We start from the raw sequence: 21014 nt of genomic DNA, 5'->3' as shown, positions 1-21014 counted from the left end.
CTGAGCAAACTCAGGGAGGCAGTGAAGGACAGGAAGGCCTGGCGCAATATGGTTCATGGGGTCACGAAGAGTCGGACACGACTTAACGACTAAACAACAACAACAACAAATTTACAACAAGATCCCAGCATCTACCTGGTGTCAGGTTCCTTAAGTCCTCTCCCAGAGACTATTCCCCTCTTATTCTCCTCCTATAAATATATTAACATTCCATTTCAATGTATCAATAACTTTTGAGAAAAAAGCAATTAAACTTGTATCACCTAATGGGACACTGTACAACTCTGATACTTGTCTGGATATAAAACATCTTTGCTTGCTGGCAGAACAACCTCAAATATAGAGTTAAGCCTATCTCTTTTGGCAGGAGCAGATATTAAAAAGTTTTTTTTCTGTGTTCCCATCAGCTGTGCCATGGGGGACAGGATGGAGAAAAGAAACTTTTATAAGGATCTGATAATCCAGGCTCACAGGCCAAATGTGGTATCCATCCCAAAAGAATCTCTGGCCATTCTTCCCAAGTGCTGTTAAGAAGTTCCCATCTTTTTGAAAACCCCACATTCTTGTGATTTCCAGAGGCCAGTGTAGAAGACAGATCATGCAGTCTTCCAGTATATATAGATAAATATCCAACAGTCACATATACTACTACAAGATTAGGGCCTCCTGCCTGTTGCTGGAAAAGAACAGCTACTGCATTTATTTAATGTTTCCATAGGTGTCTAGTTGACCACTGTGCTAATGGGAGACTTGAGTGATCCATTCTTTTATTCTGACCTTTCATATAACCTGAAAACCTACAAGGCAGTTTACAAAATAACCTAATGTAGCAACAAAATGCTGCATCAAAATAAATGTGAAAAGCTGTTAAAATAAAACAGCAGCTAAGTATCTTGTGTTTTACTGGCACTTAAAAGCTCGTTTAAAGACAGATATATTACCCTGGATCAGGAAATTTCCACTTTATTAGTAGCCTTACCAATTACCTCACATAATCCTGTGCATGCCTACTGATGGTTAAACATCATGGAGTCAATGGGGCTTAGCCCCAAATAAATTGGTGTGGTGCCTTCGTTTCAGTCGGTAAGAGGTGCTTAGTTTTGGGTTGCAGTCCTAGGGCCCAAGGAAGGCTCCCTAGCTGAGTCTGAACAGTGGCAGCTGCGGGAAGGTTGCTGTAACCTGGGAGCTAGGAGCTGGGGGCTTCTAAAGTGCCACGAATAGGCTTGCTCTGCCAATCGCCGTTTCTTTTTCTTTCCGGCGACCGTCCTGTTGAGAACAGAAGCAAAACCTCGGCCTGTGCGACCACACCTTCGCCGGCTTTGTGGAGAGCGCCGACTGGCTGTAATCCTGCAATTCGTTGAGAAGGGGCGCGGGTGCGGAGCGTACGGCTGTCTGGTATTATTTTGGGGGTTATTCATATCCGTTTCTACGCCCCCCGCGCCGCCGCTTTCCGCCAGCCGGTAAGGCACAGCACCAGCGGAGCCACCGGCCGTATTTCAAGGAGCTGTCCATGACCTCATCGCAGATGCAGCCTCCCCTTTTCTTCGCTCCAGCTTTTCCCTCTCGCTCCGCGTATGTGTGAGCACGCGCGCAAGGAGAGGGAGAAAGAAGGAGAAAAGAGCGGCTACGATATTCCCAACGCCGCTGCCCTTTCCCCACTTCTCCCACGACAGCCGCGCACCCGCACGCGCGCAGATGAAGCTGTTGCTGCTGCTGCTGTTGCACCAAGACCCGGAGGAACAGAACTGAGCAGAGGCGCTGAAGGAGCGCCACAGCGTCCGCCGCCAGCGCGCAAGGAAGCAGCTGCGGCGGTGGCGCCTGCGACTTTCCCGGGGAAGGTCATTCCCTGACCAGTCGCGTGCCCTACCCGCGCTTCCCGCCCCCAGCTTGCGCCGCCACCCTCGCCCCCCTCCCACTTCCTCGCAGGCGGAGGCGGTCGGCTGTGGGGAATTCGGGCGTGCTTTCTAGCCGGCTCTGCCAAGTCTTCTTAGCCCGAAGCTGGAAGGAAGAAGGTCGACGGGACACGGAGGAAGGTGAGAGAGAGAGAGAGAGAGAGAGAGAGAGGGGGGCTCCCAGCACAAGCGGCTCAGCTCCTGCCTCTCTCTATAGGCTGTAGTAGGAGGCGGCGGCTGCTGCTACCAGACGACACTTCAGTAGGACTGGAGAGACAAGCGGAGTGACGGAACGGAGAAACAGCCAAGGGACGGAAGATGGCTTCCCCCACCTCCCCTGGCCCTCCTGGAGGCGGGATATCGCCCCAAGGCAGCCAGACACGCCTTCGGCAGGTGGGTGCGCTCTATGGACCCCGGGGAGGCACAGGGTGGCAGGCACTACAACCACCCGCCCGTGCCCGCACACACACACCCCAACACGCGTACATAGGCGCGCTCTCCCATTCCGAGGTTCCGCTTTTATTTACGTCTTGGAAGAAGCTACGTTGCAATCGGTGGGGACTGGGTTGCAAGGAGGCGCGGTTGGGACGAGCCACTGAGTGTCGGGTGGCAACTCCAAAATAAAAAAGGTCCATTTCATCAAGTGCACTGGGGGATGGAAATGACCAATTCAGGTTTGTGCACGCCAGTGCATAGGAACTGACTGCTTCACCGCACTGTGTTGTCATCAGACAAGCTTGTTGACACCACTAGAGCTTCACTTGCTGCCTTGTGCTGTGGCGCTCTGTAACAGACCAACTCCCAAATGATCACCTTCTGTTTGAGCTCCCTGCTTTCATAAAAATCATGTAGGTTCTTCTCAGCATCATCTTGTTACTAAATTTCATAATAATTAATGCCCTGTCCTTTAGGCGTATCAAATGAGCTTGCTACCCTTTATATTATCACGTCCTAAGGAGAGACAGAACTCCATATTGTTTGCCCCAGATGGATGGGTACAGAGAAGTTTTACCCTTGTTAAACGTATAAACCTCATATGCACAGGAGCACCTTATGATATAGGCATACTGTATCTGCATTATTACAATACGGGACATGCAGTTTAGACAATATGCAAGACTGCCAGGCAACATGCTGCCTGGTTATTTATTATTATTTATTTTTCTGCAGAGATTGATGTAGTATATGCAGGTATAGAACTTCATACACCATATCACACAGCAACTGCTGCATCCTCCTTCTAAATGACATCATTTATCTAGATAACATTCATGCACATTTACTGCCTAACTCACAGATCATGCAAAATACAGAAGAGGATCCATGTATATATTTTGTCATACTACCTGGACCATATCACATTCAGTGATGAGCAATTTACATATGAAGAGTTCCATTTATCTCATCACTAAACATATATAATGCATATTGATACTGCTTCCCCCCAGCAAGCAAATGGACAACATTCTGGTAACACTTTTCCCAGCAAACAACAAAATTTTGATAGCATGCCCGTCAAATATGAAATGTTACATAAGATTTAAATGCAACTGAGGTATAGAAAGCGTTATTTTGAAGGTGACAGTATTGGAGAGTGCACTGTTCCAACAAATAACACTGGGAGGGAGGGAGGGAGGGAGGAAGGAGGGAGGGAGGGAGGGAGGGAGGGAGGGAGGAAGGAAGGAAGGAAGGAAGGAAGGAAGGAAGGAAGGAAGGAAAAATATACCATTTAGTTGTTATAAGCTTTGTGTGATAATACAGAGATACATTCCATAGTGTGTTATTGAGTGATACAGAATGCAATTTGCACTGTGTAAAGCAAAACAGTGCTGCAGTTTGAGTATCTCAGGATTGTGATTTTGTATGGAAATGGAAGAGGGACCCAAAATTGGTTCTTCATTGCTGATTACTGGGAAAATGCAGAGGGACGAATCTTATTTTCATTGCCTGAAATGTATTTTATCATGCATTTATAATACAAGTGAAGATAGTGAGAATGGCTCCATCTCAGCCTGGACTCACTCATCAGTAAATAATGTGAAGAATGAGAGAAACACAAATATCATTTTGCAAGTAGCTTGAGCTGCAATATCAGCAAAGGAAACTAAAAAGAGATTTCAGTGATGGTGCTAAGAGGTTTAGCACAATAATCTCAAAGGTTGTCTATTAATGCAGTATCACTTAGCCTTTATTTATTTATTTATTTATTTATTTATTTATTCAATCAACATTTGAACTTCTTAAGGAGCTGCTCTTTTAATCTTATGATTGCAGATATTTTATACGTACAACTCATTTTATTTGTAGATAAATTTATATTGTCCCTTAATTTTATTCTGTTTTATATCTAAATTATGACCTAAACCTACCCTTCTGTTTTCTTACTTTCTTTTTGGCTTTTTCCTTAGACTGATAAGCTGTGTCATGGATAAAGGTAATGTCTAGCTATGTGATTTGAGAGCTAATGAATTTGGTTTCCAGGGTCATCCATTAAATTATCTAAAATGAATTTGTCTGCTGCAGCATACAGAGCCTTGCAAAATACTATTAGGATTCTAACAGGAACCACATGGCTTTAGCAAGTCTGTGTGTGTGTGTGTGTGTGTGTTTGTGTATGCGCATAGTAAGGGTAACATAAACATGTGGTATCTATCAAATTCTGAAAACAACCATGGAACAATGTATATCTATACCTGTGCGATATTTTATATTAACACTTCCTATCAAAATGTATTTGGTCACATGAAAAATGGTTAATCAAGTTGTTCTCTGCTTTTTGGTTAAGGAACAGTTATGCAAAGTGGTGTATGTTTGGAATTACCAGTTTAATTATTTTCATTCTGTATTGTCTTTTGCAGTACACGAAACTGAAAGATGTATACCTTTCATAGAATACTGCATCAGTTTTGCATGTATACATACATTTAAGGGTTTGCTAGAATTGTTTACATTTTCTGCCTAATCTTGATATAGCAGAAGTGCTGCCAACTTCAGAATGTAAAAGACAATACGCTGCCCCTTCCAATTATATCTAGATCATTTAAAATCCTATGGAAGATTCCGGAAATGAATAGAGATACCTTAGGGTGGTGTCCCTTCCTGTATTCTCAGGGATTATTGCTTTCGTACTTTAGATTCACTGAAGGGTTTATTTATTTTTTATGTAAAACATTTTTAAAAATATTTGCAGTGAAATTTGTATTATATATTTATTCTGTCTGCTGTGTGACAATAAATTATTGATGATGCTTACTGCAAAGATTTGGAATTCAGACAGACGTTATGTTCAGATGTTTACTTGAATAACTGACATTGAACTCTATATTGAAAGGTCAGGCTGAAAACTCTGGTGGTTGTTGTTGTTGTTGTTGTTATTATTATTATTATTATTATTATTTGCTATTCTTGTTTCACAGTCAGCTAAAAACTAGAAAGACTACTTCCAATAAGTTACTCCAAGTTTAATTTTAGTAGAGAGAAAAATGAATGAAAATCTATTCTGAATTTGTTTTTCAGTCTCAGGACTGTGAAGAAAATATAATGAAGTATAAGACTGATTTCACAGACCTTTGTTGGTTGGTGTCTACTTTAATTTCATAAACTTTAGACAGAGGGACAGTTTATATAACTGGTAATTTCTGAACATTATCATTCTAAATTGCTGGTAGAGAACTATGCATTTGAATACTGCCTATATTTTTCCATGTGCAACGGATTCTGCGCTTCTCCAATAATGGAGCATTCCTGCATGCAACTTTATAATATAATCTGAAATGGTAGAGGCAGATAGATGCTTTGTGAAATAAGTATGCTGATTGTGGGAGCTGATATCCAATTGTAGGTAGAGATGGATTGTTTTAATCTGGAGTTTTTAACTACAGGGGTGGAGCAGATCTAGAGAAGATGGAGCTATAGCAAGCTCATGTGTGAATAGGAGAACTGGGAAAAATCACAAGAAGTAAATTTCAGTATAATAACAAATGGAACTCTGGATCATATAAAATCCATACCTGTGCAATTTGTACCTAATAATATAATATGCTATTTGTCAATTTGCATTTCTGCCTTATGCCTCTAATATACAGTGGGTTGCTTTTTAAACTAGTAAGTGAAGTATTGCCATAGTTTTGCTCTAGTGCTGAGTTATCAGAAACCTGACAACTTGCTAAAGGCATGTTGTTAGGTGGTTGGAGACTAAAAATGAACTAGCATTCATTTTTAATATTTAACATAATTGACATAGAAGGTTTATGTGTATCAAATCATAGGCCTTTTCTATAACACAAGGAGCAAATAAACCATTTACTGCTTTTAGACGCAAACATATTTGTTGTGAACATATTTACCTTTTCAATCATACTATAAATTGTTTATATGTTTATCAACAGTCCACCTTGGCTCTGCTGTGAACAGTTATGGGAAGGTCAAATACAAGATTTTCAGATCTGGTGTGGAAAAAGCTGATGTTCATATCTGGTTCCTCTTGAGTGGTTTGGTTTGCTTAATCATGGTTTACAGGTAGTCCTTGCTTAACAACTGTTCATTTAATGAAGTTCAAAGTTATGGTAGCCTCAGAAAAAGTGCTTTACTACCTGTACTCACACTTATGACCATTACAAACCATCACCCCACCCTTGCGGTCACGTGATCACTATTTGTGACCTTTTTACAATGGTCATAAAGCAAATCACATGGTTGTTAAGCAAATCATGTGGTTGTTAAGCGAATTCCAGCAAAAACTCTCCATTGGGGAAGCTGGATTCACTTAATGACCACATGGTTTGGTTAACGACCACGTGATTTGCTTAACAACTGCAATGATTTGCTTTATAACCATTGTAAAAATGGCTGTAAAACCAGGTCCAGTCATGTGGTGACTCGCTTAATGACTGCCCCGCTTAACAACCGATTTTCCGGTCCCTATTGTGGTTGTTAAGCGAGGACTACCTGTATTGAACTATAGTTATATGATGATGATAATAATAATTTATTAAATGTATATGCCACCTGACTCCCAGCAACTCATGATTCATTTGGTTTAAGACAAACCAAAAACTTAGCATGATATGTGAACCTAGGTAGTACCTTTCCGCTTTTGGTTCAACTCAGGGACCACTTTAGAAAACCACTTAGCGTTTTTTTTTTTTGTCTTTTGGCAGCAATATGACGGCCAATTCAAATATGTATATATTGGAGAGACAGTTTATTCACATTAAATGACATAGTGATTGTATATGTATCTTTGACTATAAACCTTAATTAATTGGTGTTTGTATGTCACTACTTTTACTCCCCATACCACATTGCCTTTTAACTGAAGTTGTTTGAACACAACATGGTTGCCATTTTGCTAGTCAATAACTGAAATAAATATACTCACTTATTCAGTCATTGACCTTCTTGGATCCCTTTAACCTAGACACTGAATGTTATGTTTGTTATAAATTAAAGCATGCAGTTTAAAGGTATTTAAAGCATATTAATATGCTGCACAAATCTGGAATTTAGGATAAAGTATGGTTAGTGCAGATAATCTCAATCACATTGTATCCAGGGCAAGTTTTTAGTGTACTTAACTTTAGTTGCTTCATTTGCTCTTGGTCTGTTTCCATTCCTGCCCTCCCCCTCTATAGGCACATAGGATGTGTGTATATATATATCAAACCTGGAGCAGAAATAGTATGTGAGGAGATTTTGATCCAGACTGGACTATCTCCAGTTAAAATAAATGTTTTGGAGCTGATTAAACAACAACAGGAAATTGTAGCCACAACAGAGGTGGTTGGAATGCTACCAGAGATGGCTGCTCCCAGGATAACCTGGGTAATCTGAAATTTCTTCAGTTGTGTGGCAGTGGGTGACTCGTTTACTCATGGTTGCTCCACACTGGTTCAAACAACTTGTGTAACCATGCTGAATGACTTCTGACTAGCAGGTAGAATTTTTTTTTTTCAAGTGTATTTTGAAGCATCTATTATACTTGATGGGAACAATTAGAACTTCTCTAAAGCTTTCTAACACTATGGGACTCTAAATTCTGTTTTATTTTCTTTTTTAATCTGAACACCTGTATCTGTTTCATAAAATAACTAAAAAGTATGGCTATGGGGTTGCTTTTGGAGGACGCAATATCCAGGCACATTTGTCTTGGTGAATTCTTCAGGTGGCTGAATGACAGTAGCAAAGACAGCAAGCTTCAGCAAATTTAAAGTCAGGTGGTTTTTGTCCAGGACCGAGCAAGGTGGAGCATTGCTCAAAAGTGAAAGTGGAGATACTGCCTTGCTTTTCCTTAGCTGGCTTGTTGTTGCCCGCTGTTAGTGGGTGGGAACTGTGCAAGGATGACCTTGGCATTGAGGCTTTACTTTCTGTACTTGGGATGAACATTCTTGGTAATTGTAAGGCACACTTGTTGGCTTCATGCTGAAAGTGAAGTCAGTTGCTATGGGTTTGACCTATGGGATCATGCCCACCAATGACTGGTGGCAGGTGCTGCATGCATTCATCTTGCTTGTTCATTAGAACAACTCAACAGCATCATTTCAAACTTTGCTTTGAATGAGAATTCTGGATAGGTAGAGAAGTTTACATCATAGCAGAGCAGTGTTGCTGGAGGTACCACAGTCCTGGTTGAGGTGATACATCAAATTCCTTTGATAAAAATTTGTACAACTCTACATGCACAATAACAGCTAGCAGCAGAGTTGAGCCAGGTACACAGTTATTTTTACAAACGCTCATGACATTCCTCCAAGCTGTTTGCAGAACACTGATGTTTCATGGAATATACTTAAACTGCTTTATACTGCTCTAAAGCATGTTCCTGGTGACTGCCTAATCCATTAGTAATGTAAGAGCTATCATTCACAAACTAATTGAATATTAAGTTAGATGCTAAGATTTGAGCAGTTATACTGTTTAAGAGATGTGTGTGGATGTGTGTGTGTGGGCCTTTGAGTCAGTGTTGACTCCTGGCAACTGCCTGGTTAAGTCCCTGAAGTTTTCTTGGCAAGATTTCAGAAGTTGTTTGCCATTTTCTGCTTCCTAGAATGATGAAAGAAAGTGACTGGCCCAAGGTCATCCAGTTGGCTTCATGCCTAAGGTGGAACTAGAACTCATGCTCTTCCGGTTTCTAGCCTGTTGCCTTAATCACTGCACCAAACTGGCTCTCTTTAAGAGATGCACTGACTAGTAAATATAGAATTAGAAATAGTCACTCAACTTAATCCTGCATTGGATTGGTTGAATGATTAACCAAACAGAAGCTTCAATTTCTTATATACCTTTTCTTTGAAAATAAATATGGGCATTTGTTTTTGAGGCTATATTATAGAAGATAGCAATATCAGAAATAATAATTGTTTTATTTACCCTTCCTTCAATAATTGACTGATCCATAAAGAAAAAAAAGATGAAGCAAATCTGTACCTTAAGCAGTCTTCACCCACCCTTTTCTGATTGTCAGGCTCCTAAGAAGAAACTTAAATGGAACTTTGTATCATGTAAAGAGTCTCTGGTACTATTGATTGAGCATCTTATTACCGAATGGAAAAATCCCTGAAATTATAAATTTAGCTGAAGACTTTATTCTTTTCTGAAGGTGGAGGTGCAAATGAAACTGTGAAGAACAAAAAAAGGGTGTCAAGATGTATTATCTATTACCAGTTAGTGTCGTGGGTGACTTGCCATGTCCTCACTTGCACTTTACCACAACACAATCGTGCTCTGACAATGCCACTCTTTTCCTTGCCCCAATGATGTTGCCTTCATTTCATCCCTGTTAAATTATCATTCGGTATACCAGGTTTAAAGTATTTGCCCTCTTAAGCTGATACCAGCCCACCATAGCTTCAAGGTGTGTAAAATCTAACACTTTGTTACCCCTTACTTTGGAAGTGAGGCTTGCTGACCTGTTTAGGTGAGATTAGAGATGTATTTTGCCAAATCTTGGGAATAGTGGAAATGCCCCTTTTATTCTGTTTACTAGCCACCTTCCACCCCAACCATTTCCTTTTCAGCATTTGTACTTTGTTTTTTGAGTTCCTTTCATTACTGTTACCTGCCTCCATTGCTCCTCAAATTATTGTGGAGTCTTTGGTGCTCTCTGAGCTTGGCTTTTTGCTTGCAGATGTTTCATTACCTGACTAGGTAACATCATCAGTGCTAGTGAGTGTGGGGTTTGCTCCCCGTTTATATACAGTAGTTTGCCCTACCAGTGGTGGGGGTGTGGTTTTCTCCTTGGTAGTTCCTTACTTAGGGTTTTGTTTTCTGCTTGTTTGTCTGGTGTTAATCTCTGCTTATTTGGGAGTTGGTTGCTGAAGAGGATGTGTTCTGGTCTTTTTGTTTCCTTCTTAGCTTTTTTATTGTGTATTTTGAATGGTGTGTAATTGTGGTTTATCTCTATGTGTCTATTGATGGCTGATTTGTCTGAATGCCAAGCTTCCAGGAATTTCCTTGTGTTTTTGGATTTAGCGTGGTCTAGGATGCTCACAGTTTCCCAGTTGATACTATGGTTGAGTCTGTCCATGTGGTGTGAGATTAAGGAGTTTCCATCAGGTCTTCTGACTGCTAGTTGGTGCTCATGGATGCGCTCTGCTAGTCTTCTGCCTGTCTGTCCTACATAGTGGCTGTTACAGTCCTTACACTGTATGTTGTAGATGATTCCTGATTTTTATTTCTTGGGCTACTGGGTCTTTATTTCCAGACTTCCAGCAAAGTAGAGGAAAGGAGAACAGAACTCTAGCATTTTACAGTATCTGGGGGAAAAGAAGTTTCAATAGAAGAGAAAAAGAAGTTTATTTGGGGTATTCCACTGTAACTTTTTTTCTGAACTGTATCTTTACCTTAAAATGCAGCAGTTCCACTCTTCCTCATTTCAGTTTCCAGAAAATAAGGTGGGATATTGAATCAGACTTTTGTTACTTAATTGCCAGTTTCTCTGTACTTGCCAATTTCACTTTCCTACCCTCTATCAGCAGCTCTAGTCCATTTGAGTTCTCCTGTTTCTTAGGACTTGGCTAGTTGCACAATTAGGGCTGGGCTGGCTGTTCTCTCTGGGTTCTGTTTCTGCCCTACTGTCTTGCCACATCTTTGTATCTTTTATACTATCTTAACTGAGAAGATGCCAAATGAGATGTGGGAGGAGCAGCAGACCAACCAAATGAGAGAAACCAAGCCCATCCCAGTTCACCTATCATGTCCGGCTTTGTGAATGTTTTCCTCACTAACTGGTGATGGAACCGGTAGTACAGCAGGAGGAAGAAAGCAATCAACTTTCCTATAATGAGTGGTACAGCACCAGTCAGCGGTGGTTCAGAACAAGCACAGTAGAGACAGGATAAGAAATTGGCAGTGGGGACAGTACATGTTATGCTGGCATTGTCAGGTAGCCCTTTAATTCAGTACTGGGCAAAGGTCTATAACAACATAAGCAGAAATATACTCCATATGTCAGTGATATCTGAAATGCCTGTTGAGCTTTTCTATAATAGAATGTATTCAGCTCATTATAGAAAAAAATCATTTTAAGAATCATTGCATTAAACTTAAGTTTTTCTCTCTCTTTCCCATTCTGTTTCCTTCAGTTTTGTGTTTTTCTGATTAAAAATTTAGGGCAAGACTGTCTCTTTGTGTGGAAAGCAGTACCAGAGCCTTTTCACCAAAAAAAAAAAAAAAAAAGGATAAAAATAATATAAATTCCCAGATAACCATATCTGTCTGTCTGTCTGTCTGTCTGTCTGTCTGTCTGTCTGTCTGTCTGTCTGTCTGTCTGTCTATCTATCTATCTATCTATCTATCTATCTATCTATCTATCTATCTATCTATCTATCTATCGCGCATGCACATATGTGTGCCAGCCAGCCAGCCAGTTTGGTCTAGTGGCTAAGGCTCCAGGCTAGAAGCCAGGAGACTGTGAATTCTAGTCCCAGCTTAGGCATGAAAGTCGGCTGGGTGATTTTGGTCCAATCACTCTCTCTCAGCTCATGGCATCAGGCTCAGATGACAAGCTGCTTGGTCAATTCCTGTTGCAACCAATGGATCAACATTTGGTTGATCTGCAAAAAATCAGATGCTACACCGGCGAGAAAAATGCTAGGAAGGAAGGAAGGAAGGAAGGAAGGAAGGAAGGAAGGAAGGAAGGAAGGAAGGAAGGAAGGAAGGAAGGAAGGAAGGAAGGAAGGAAGGAAGGAAGGAAGGAAGGTTTGAAAGCTAGCATGGCCCAAGAGATATTTGAAAGTGGGAGAATGAGTCTCAAATTCCTTCTGGACAATGGCCTTACACCAAACCTGCCAATTCCTGCATTCTCAATTTGACTGCACCCATGAGATAATTTCCATTTTATTTCAGTTGTAAGCAGACAAAAAAATAGAAAGTTTACCACATTCTGAAGTTTTAAGACATTTTTATTCTGTTTTAGTTTTTAATTCTGGATTTGATTCAAAAAGTTGCTTGCATGCCTGGAAGAAATTTTATTCATAGTTGGGAGATCCCACAGTTTCTAGTAATTCCCCCTGAAACTTCAACTTTTTCATGCCACATCTCATATTGTTTGGGAAAATCAGCTTTCAGGTGGGTAGAGAGGCTTCCATGATAACAAAGAAGTGGGGAAGCTAATTAATGCATTATTTTATATCAAAGGCAGAAAAACAAGACTTCAGATTTGCAAAATGTTTTTTAAAATTATTTTTGTTGCTAAAATTATGGCGCACGCTAACCAGAAACCTATGCAAACACAAAACATTAAAATCTAAAACAATTAATGACATCTGAGCCCAGAAATATGACATGACTATGTGCTCTGGCTCTTTTTCACTGTCCTACACATAAATCTACTCTGGGCTATTCCCTTTGGGTTTTATTTATTTTATTTATTTCAGCTATATAATTTAGGATGGAACCAGTCATTGTATTATTGGTGTTATAGAAAAACTGAAAGTCAGAAATCTTTGCTGATCTATTTATCATCTGAGTTCTACCAGCAAATCCTGCTTTATTTTCTGGTTTTCTCTAGTGTGAAACAATGCACTTATATTTTAAAGTAGGAATATCTTGCTTCCTCTGGCACTAATTTGACATGAAATTAACTGTGGATGAATCAAAAGAAGTGGTAATTTGAAAAGCTTTGATTACCATCAGAAATAGCTCTGTACTAAATGGGAAAAAAATATAGTAGGTAAGATTACCTGAGACTCTTGATCAGTGTAAGGTGCAAATTGTGCTAGAGACATTTGGAAGAGCTAAGAACAATTAGGTAAATATGCAAGTATTTTGTTTGTATTTTGATTCTGTTGTGGCTCAGAGTTAAACAATTAGTCCAATTAGTGAAAACAATTAGTTTCACAGTTACATATATTACATCTAAATAGTTCCAACCACAGAAACCTTTTGGAATTGTTTGTGAAGAGTTACATTTTTGACAGTAAATATAAGAAACTATTTTCACCTATTTCTCTTCTATGTACTGCTTAATATAATCCCACTGAGTTTAGTGTAGGTCACCCTCAAGTAAGATTCCAGGGGATTGCAGTCTTAGCCATAAAACGTAATGACAAAATATAAAATTTTGGCTTACTGAATATGATACTTAATCCATGACAACTATCAAATTTTTGATGGGAGTTTATAAATTTTAACGCAGTAACAGATTATAGCTAACACATAGACATGAGTTGAGTAGGAACTACTTGGACGATCCAACTTTGTGATTAACATGTAAATATAGATTTTTCTGTAATTTGTCTGATAACATTAAAATAATAGCTTTTGTTTTTCCTACCAAATGCTGGGATCAATTATATGTGACTGTTCCACATTTTTCTGTTGTTGGTAATCAAATCATGGCTGTGGTGGAGTCCAACAATACTGCTGAGATTCCCACCCTAAGAGGAAAAAATCTGACTACCCTGACACAGTGCAGTCTGAGAACTTTGTCAAGTATCTTACACTGCATCTTGTATAACTAATTTAGTTTTAAAAAGAAAAGTCTGCATGATTGTAAAGTGTTCTGGCTTAACTGCATGCTTTAATTGCTCCCACAGAATATGAGGAGTACGATGCGGCAAGGCTTGAAACTTTTCAATACTAAAGGAATCTTTGTTTATGTAACAAAAGATTCATTCACCAAAAATGCTGCAAAAGATTTGAGATGAGTGTATGCTATGTTAACCCTTTGAATCCAGCTATACTGCTATAACTAGGGCTCAAAGCATACCAGCATCTTCTGTTTATTGTATATGTGAGCAAATTTCATGTTATGTTTCCTTGAATACTGGTGATAAGCAGAGTACTAACTGGTATCCAGTGGTAAGTGGTTTCGCTTTTTGTCTCTGCCTCTTAAACATTATTACCAATCCAGACTGTTGCATAATTGAATGCTTGAAGTGTAGGCTGCCTATCTTGATTTCTTCCCCTGTCTTTTTCCAACTCATATTCTCTTTCTTTTCTAGTTAGCACATAATATTAAACTGCAGTCTGCTTTGTTTAGCTGTTTTCCTTCAAAATTCATAGATTCTTGGCAATGATAAAATTTGGTTTTGGTTCCCTAAGCCTGATTTATTTTATTTAGGGTTTTTTATTATGTCTGAATCCAGGATTGTGGCTTATTCATGACTTAGTTCTGGTTTATTTTTTTACTCCATCTGAAATCTGGGTACTGAAAGAAAAAAGTGGAAACAAACCAGGAGGTGATCAAACAAGAGATAATTATTTTACTTGTCTGTTTAACTCTCTGGTTTGCTCAACAAAGTACAGTGAGTACAAATCCTGGTTTATGCTAAATAAGCCATGTTAATTCATTTTCTAATCCTTAACTTTGTTCATCAGATCTGCCATAGAGCATGCATATCTATTTCTGCCAAACAATTTGGCGCATAAGATTAATAGCTGTTAAATCAGAGGCTAAATCTTTTTTAACCCTTTGTTTGGTGCTTATGTTGAAATTTGTTAAAATGTCATTCCACTGTTATGTAATTATATGACTCTAATCTTTCTTAATTATGCTTCTTTTTCAATGTTTCTGATAGACTTAGCCACAATAAATATTTTCGTTTCGTTCCCCACCTCTTCAGCAGTCAATATGTAGCATTTGACTGATCCAGCTGTGTGTTCTTTTCTTCATAAATTCCTGTTTGGCACCAGTACTAGGCTTTAAATGAGAAAGCATCCATATTTGTCTTTGTTGAGAGTAACCATAACAGGGAAAAAAAGGAAAGTTGTGGAGTCCTTGATGCTCTCTGAGTTTGGTTGTTTACTTGCAGACATTTCATTATCTGATAAGTAACATCATCAGTGCTAGTAAGTGTGGGGTTTGCTCCCTGTTTATATACAGTAGTTTGCTCTGCCAGTGTTGATGGGAGTGTGGTTTTCTCCTAGGTGGTTCCTTGATTAGGGTATTGTTTTCTGCTTGATTGTTTCTCTGGTGTAAATTGCTGATTATCCCTGGGTGTTGGTTGCTAGAGAGGATGTGTTCTGCTCTTTTTGTTTCCTTCTTAGCTTTTTATTTATTTACTTACTTGCTTACTTAAACACCCAGATACTGCCAATGAGTTGGAGGCCCTGTTGCGAGGATGTGATCTCAGCAGATGAAAAGTGGGATGCCTTTGAACTGCAGTAAGCAGGTTTATGGATGAGCCCTCAATGTCTACAAATTAAATCTACCACAGCTGTTTCTGGTTGATAACCAATGTTAGAAAATAAATGGTAGGAACTAAGATATCACTGATTGTTTTGGACCTTTATGTCCTGTTCTAGACTGAGTAATCAAACAGTAGAAAGTTCCAACTAGTTTAATGATGGGTCTGTAATTCAAACAACTAAAATGCTAGTAGAATGCTCAGTTAAGCAGTCACACACAAGCTCCAGGAGAAATACTGAGAAGGTGAGATCTTGCTTGGTAGCCAATGTGAACTCTCATTCAGGGATCTAGAGAGTTCAGGGATCTAGAGTTCAGATATCTAGAGCCAGAGGTCCAAAATAGTAGCCACAAGAGACAAGAGGCAGGGCTACAAGGTGGGTAGCCAATAGCATGGAGGTCCAAGAAAATGGGATGAGTCAGTAGCAGGGAAACAAAAGTGGTCTGTGGGTCAAGGCATCAAATACCAGGAAGCTCCAAAAGTCAGTCATAAAGCCTAGAGTCTGAGAACAAAGATACAGGAATGCAGATCCAACTTTGGACAGTTGTTTCCAATAGAGATTGAGGTCATGGTAGGTGCACCTAAGTAGCCACCGCTGTGGGCATGGCTCACTTAGAGGTGTTGTTGTCTTGCTTCCTAAGTAGCTGAGCAGATTGCCTTTGCTCTGTCCTTTGAAGTTGTTGGTGCATCCTATGGCTAGCCCCCCTGCCAGAATCTGTTCCCTTATTATCTGCATCTGTCCTTAGCTATTCCTTCTCATTGTCTCCTTGCTCTGCTTCAGGTGATTAATTGCCTGCTGGCTCCCCAGGCTGACAAATTGTTGGTTCAGGCCATTCAGCCTTTGACTCACAAGAGTCAAAATAGACCATGACACTCTATGACTTTCTGTACTGTGTACCCTGAAAGCCATCTGGAATACCTGTCTTGGCTGGAGCACCAATTGTAGTAGTCTTGATACTTTCTGCCAGTTTGGTTCCAATGGCAGTGCTAAACATACTTTGTTCTCTTGCAGGCATTTATGCTATTATGTTCTTCAGTACCTCCTACAGTCAATATCTCATGAAGTTGCTGGAATGGTTCCATTTGGAGTGAAATCTCCTGTTGATATTTAATGGGATCCAGAAAGACTCGTTTATGCCAGGAACAAAACACATGATGCCAGATAAACTGAAACTCAGGCAGGTGTGCTTTGTGTAGCTGTTGATGGACCAGAGAATTGTATTTAATTCATATTGGATAGATTGCATGTCATCTTTAGCAATAGATTCATGGCTTGTGAATACCCTTGACTCATCTTGATTAGTGGAAGTTCAGTTTGCTTCTGTGGAACAAACAATCTTTCAGCAGTTTTCACTATAGCTATACCATCTCTGCCCCTTCTTAGAAAATGATGTTACTAGGGTTGTGCTGTGCTTTGGATTCAGCTCCAAAAGGTGCTTCAAAGCATCCAGAAGCATAAACGTAGCATGTCTGGAACTCTTTGGCAGTTTCATCATGTCCTGGGATCACATAGCAGCTACAGAGGGCAGCTGCATGAATCTGGGAAAATATATTTAAAAGTTTAAAATTATTTAAATTTGTTGTGGCTGCCCTTTCCAGTAGACTCTGGATGGCTTACACAATCTAAATAAACAGCTAAAACAGTTAAATATGTAAACAAAATGGACAGCCTGGGCTAAAAACAGCCATAACAATAACAATAAAACATGACAGGGGTCCCACAAACACACTAGCCCCAGGCCTGGGAACAGAGCCAATTCTTAAGGGCCTCCCGGAACCCCAGGAGAATGTGTGGTCTCAGTTTGTTAGTATATTATGGCTGCTTTAAAGAGTTCCATGTGGGTGCTATGTTCATTCATGAGTATGTTCACCCTCATACTCCAAAGCACCTTTTCTGAATTATTCAAGAAGTACTGTGCTGTTCTAATAATTAGTTTTCCATTCTGTTTGTAGGTTATTTTTTCAACCATAGAATTGGAAGAGCCCATTTAGCCACTGAGTACAATACCCTGCCAGAAGAGGAAACCCAAATAAAGCATCTTTAGATTCATCTTGAAAGATGATTTGATACTGAACCCAGTGGCGAGTTTGTTACATGGGTATTGGTGAAATGAGCTCATTACCCCTCTCCTGGAAAGCCCACACTGGTTGTTACTTCATCTCCAGATTCATTTTAACATGTTAGTGGTCAATTTTTGATGTTCCAAATGACATGGCACCATAACATTCTGTCCATTTCTCCATTGGTTTGCCCATTCTCTTATATCTTTCTGAAAAGCTCTTCTCTTGATGTCCATTTATACACAAAATGAATATCACGAGAAGAAATATTTTTTTTTCTGTGATGGTGCCAGGGATCTTTGAAATGTTTTCCCAAAAGAGGTTTATTTGGCACAATGTAAACATTACATTATGCTACATTAAATGTAAGTATAGCCTCCTGCTAATGAGGTTTAACTCCTAGCCATTACATAGACATATCCATATTGGATACTTGACAGCAGTACAGCAGTGGCTTGCTTCTCTTTATCTGTTTTTATTTTTTACTTTCTGGTCCAGCCGGTGGTTCTGGCCTTTCCTGATAATCTCCCATCCAAATATTGACCAGGGCAGACTCTGCTTTGCTTTTAAAAGACCAGCCAATATTAAATATGTGTTGCCACTTCCTGTGGCGAGGTAAATGTGTCATCTAGAAATATTGGAGTCTACTTCATCCTTGATCATGCTGACTGGAATTTCGGACAGGGGGTTTATACAGGTAGTCCCCAGGTTATGAACACCTGGGTTTACAGACAATCCATAGTCAAGAATGGAGCCTGTTGTAGCCAAATTTGGGTTAAATACACAATGATTCTTGTTAAATACACAATGATTCAAGTTAATTACACAATACTACTTATACAGTATTATAAAATAATACCATATTGGCTTACATACAAATTTGACTTAAGGACAGACTTTGGGAATGGAACTTGTTCATAAACTGGGGACTACCTGTAATTAAAACCAGTTAGAAGGCATTTGGCCCAGTTTATTTTTTTAATTGATAATTGCTATTGCTTCTAATTGTTTTAATTGAAAATATGTTTTGGGGTTTTAAGTATTGACAGCTATTTTAGATGCTAAGAATAGAAAGGCAAAATGAGAATAATACATACTGATGTGTACTTCCTCCTCAGACATTTGAATCTATAGTCAACATGCATTGAATAGGTGAATGCATGAAGGTGAAGTTTTGAGAAAAACAGTGCTATACATTAGCCCTACTCAGCCATAATGCAAGTGTACAAGAAGCAGAAGAAAAAAAGAGTAATGAAGAAAAAAAAATAAGAAAAGTACATAGTAAATATAAATGAGATCTACAAGCATCATAAGGTCAAGGAAGTTAAGTACACATTCTCAGAATAATTGTTAATTTTGTTCTACATTTGAATATTTTATATCATTTTATCTTTAATCTGTTGAATAAAATGGGTTATAAATCCAATAAATGAATAAAAATTTAAAATGATAGAACATTATTAAATTCAACTTTATGTAAGAGTATCAGTAGTAATCAGCAAAGTATGAAATATAAGTGAAACACTAGACTTATCTAGTCAGTAGGGAAACTACCTTTAAGAAATCATCCATGACTTAAATGTTAAAACTTTGTTAAAAAAAACAAAACCAGATTTTAATGCGGTACAAACCCATGGGTAGAATTATAGTCTAAAAATGGTTTCCATGTTAAATTCTGTATCAGATTTATTTTCCAGGTATGAGATTAATTTAGACATAAAGGCTTATTCCTACAACTTTACTTGACATTCTGTTCTGTTCCCATTCTTGTCCATCTTCCTTGTGTATACTGTGAACAAGAGAACCTTTTTAATTTGTATAGGCTCTCCACATTGGGTAGATAATTTCAGTTCTAGATTGTGCTGATGGCTTTCCTGCTTCAGGATTTACACAGCATATATAGAGAGTAATGAAAATGGAAATTGAAGATGTGGTCCTGAGGTACCATGCATGTTCTCATCCTTTTTCCTCCTGTAAATCTGTCTCTAACTGAATTCTGGTTTCTCTTCGGATCATATTGATGTAATAATACTGCATAAGGCACACATTTTCCAATGCATTTTAAAAGTAGACTTCATTGTTTTAGCCTTTATATTATGAGTAGTTATCGATGAAATTCTGCATATGTGCAGTATTTATCTGTGCTGCCCCATAAATACATTATGTTTGAATGAAATCCTAAAGGTCTGTTAGCTACTTCCTGAGTAACCTCTTAGAAATATTTCTGTTTATACATTTCTGGAGAGATGATTCAAACAGGAAAAAAACCCCCTCAACTGACAATCAGTGGAGTCATTGCTTTTTATTTTAAGAGCTTTTTAATTTCATTTACCTGACATTTGCAACAGTGTGTACTCTATAGGGAGACAAAAGGTGTATTGATGCAAGCTTCTTAAATGCTATCTGTTTTCCTCATGCTCTTTGTGAATATAACAGGTATCTTAAATTAGATCCTGATGTTAAGTATGACTGTTTTACAGCCTAGTCCCATGTTAGGTTTCTCAGAAGCCCTAAATTCAGTTATGCATGGAAAAAATCATCCTAGAATTTTCATAGTTTTAAAAAGGTGTTTGAGTCACCCACTGATTATTCTCTTTGTAAGTCTTGGACATCAGCCATTGACAAACATATTTAGTATTTTAGGCATATACTATACTTTTCATATGAAATAATCTGAGCAGATTTACTCATCCTGGCAAGCTTAATTTCAAGAGGTTCAGAAATAGAAATGCATAATATGCACCTTTACATCACTGATTATATCTGCTTTGCACAATTTTATCATTAGCAACATGCATGTTATACTGTCATATTGCCATAATTGATTCTGCCTTATCACAAGTATATAAATATAGTTGTGAATGTTACCTGATTATCCTATTTAACTGCTGCCAGCGGGAGAGGCTGCAGTTGGTGAAATTCCATGCTTTGTTCATTGTGATATGTAAGACAGGATTTCAGGTTTGTTCCCTTCCTAATAAGCTAGAGTCATAAGCCATGTTTTGTTTTTAGCTACCACTTCTTGACTTTGTAGAATCCTAATTTGTATGTGGCAATGGTGTAATCAAGCAATCCTGCTTAATCCTGAAGAATTCTGGATACACTGATGTTTAGACATGTCGGTGTTTTATCCCAATTTGCACTCAGCTTTCATTTCTTACATTTTTTAAAATGAAAAGTTAATATTACTTAAACATTTCCCCACTCATTATACATCTATTATGCCCTACCTTTTTTTATTTTTTCCGAACTGCAAATGACATGTACTAGAGGAAATAGTGGGGCAGCACAAGTAAAAGAGAACCCTTCTAGGAGGCAACCAATTCAACAGACTTACAAATTACCAGTTTAAAAATATTGCTCTTGAAGACAAAGGTATGCAAAGGTATACAACAGTACTCCTGTTGAATCCCAGTTAATCTCACATAGCTGA

The 21014-nt window shown here is 38.8% G+C and overlaps 1 protein-coding gene across 1 annotated transcript in view; it reads left to right on the top strand.

Moving 5' to 3' along the window:
• The first annotated feature begins 1602 nt into the window (after nt 1-1602).
• Nucleotides 1603-21014, top strand: part of ANK2 (ankyrin 2) — a 304223-nt gene continuing 284811 nt past the window's right edge. The window contains exons 1-2 of the mRNA XM_088132944.1: nt 1603-2033; nt 2110-2285. Of these exons, the coding sequence (XP_087989070.1) occupies nt 2211-2285 (75 nt within the window). The 5' untranslated portion in view covers nt 1603-2033; nt 2110-2210. The remainder of the gene's footprint in view (nt 2034-2109; nt 2286-21014) is intronic.

The sequence above is a fragment of the Python bivittatus genome, unplaced genomic scaffold (assembly GCF_059951505.1).
Source record: "Python bivittatus isolate LINGU-HERP-01145 unplaced genomic scaffold, Pbiv_v1 ctg000070_np1212, whole genome shotgun sequence".
In the NCBI taxonomy this organism is placed as follows: Eukaryota; Metazoa; Chordata; class Lepidosauria; order Squamata; family Pythonidae; genus Python; species Python bivittatus.
Note: the sequence above shows the minus strand (reverse complement) of the source record. Positions and strands in the feature narration are given on the sequence as shown.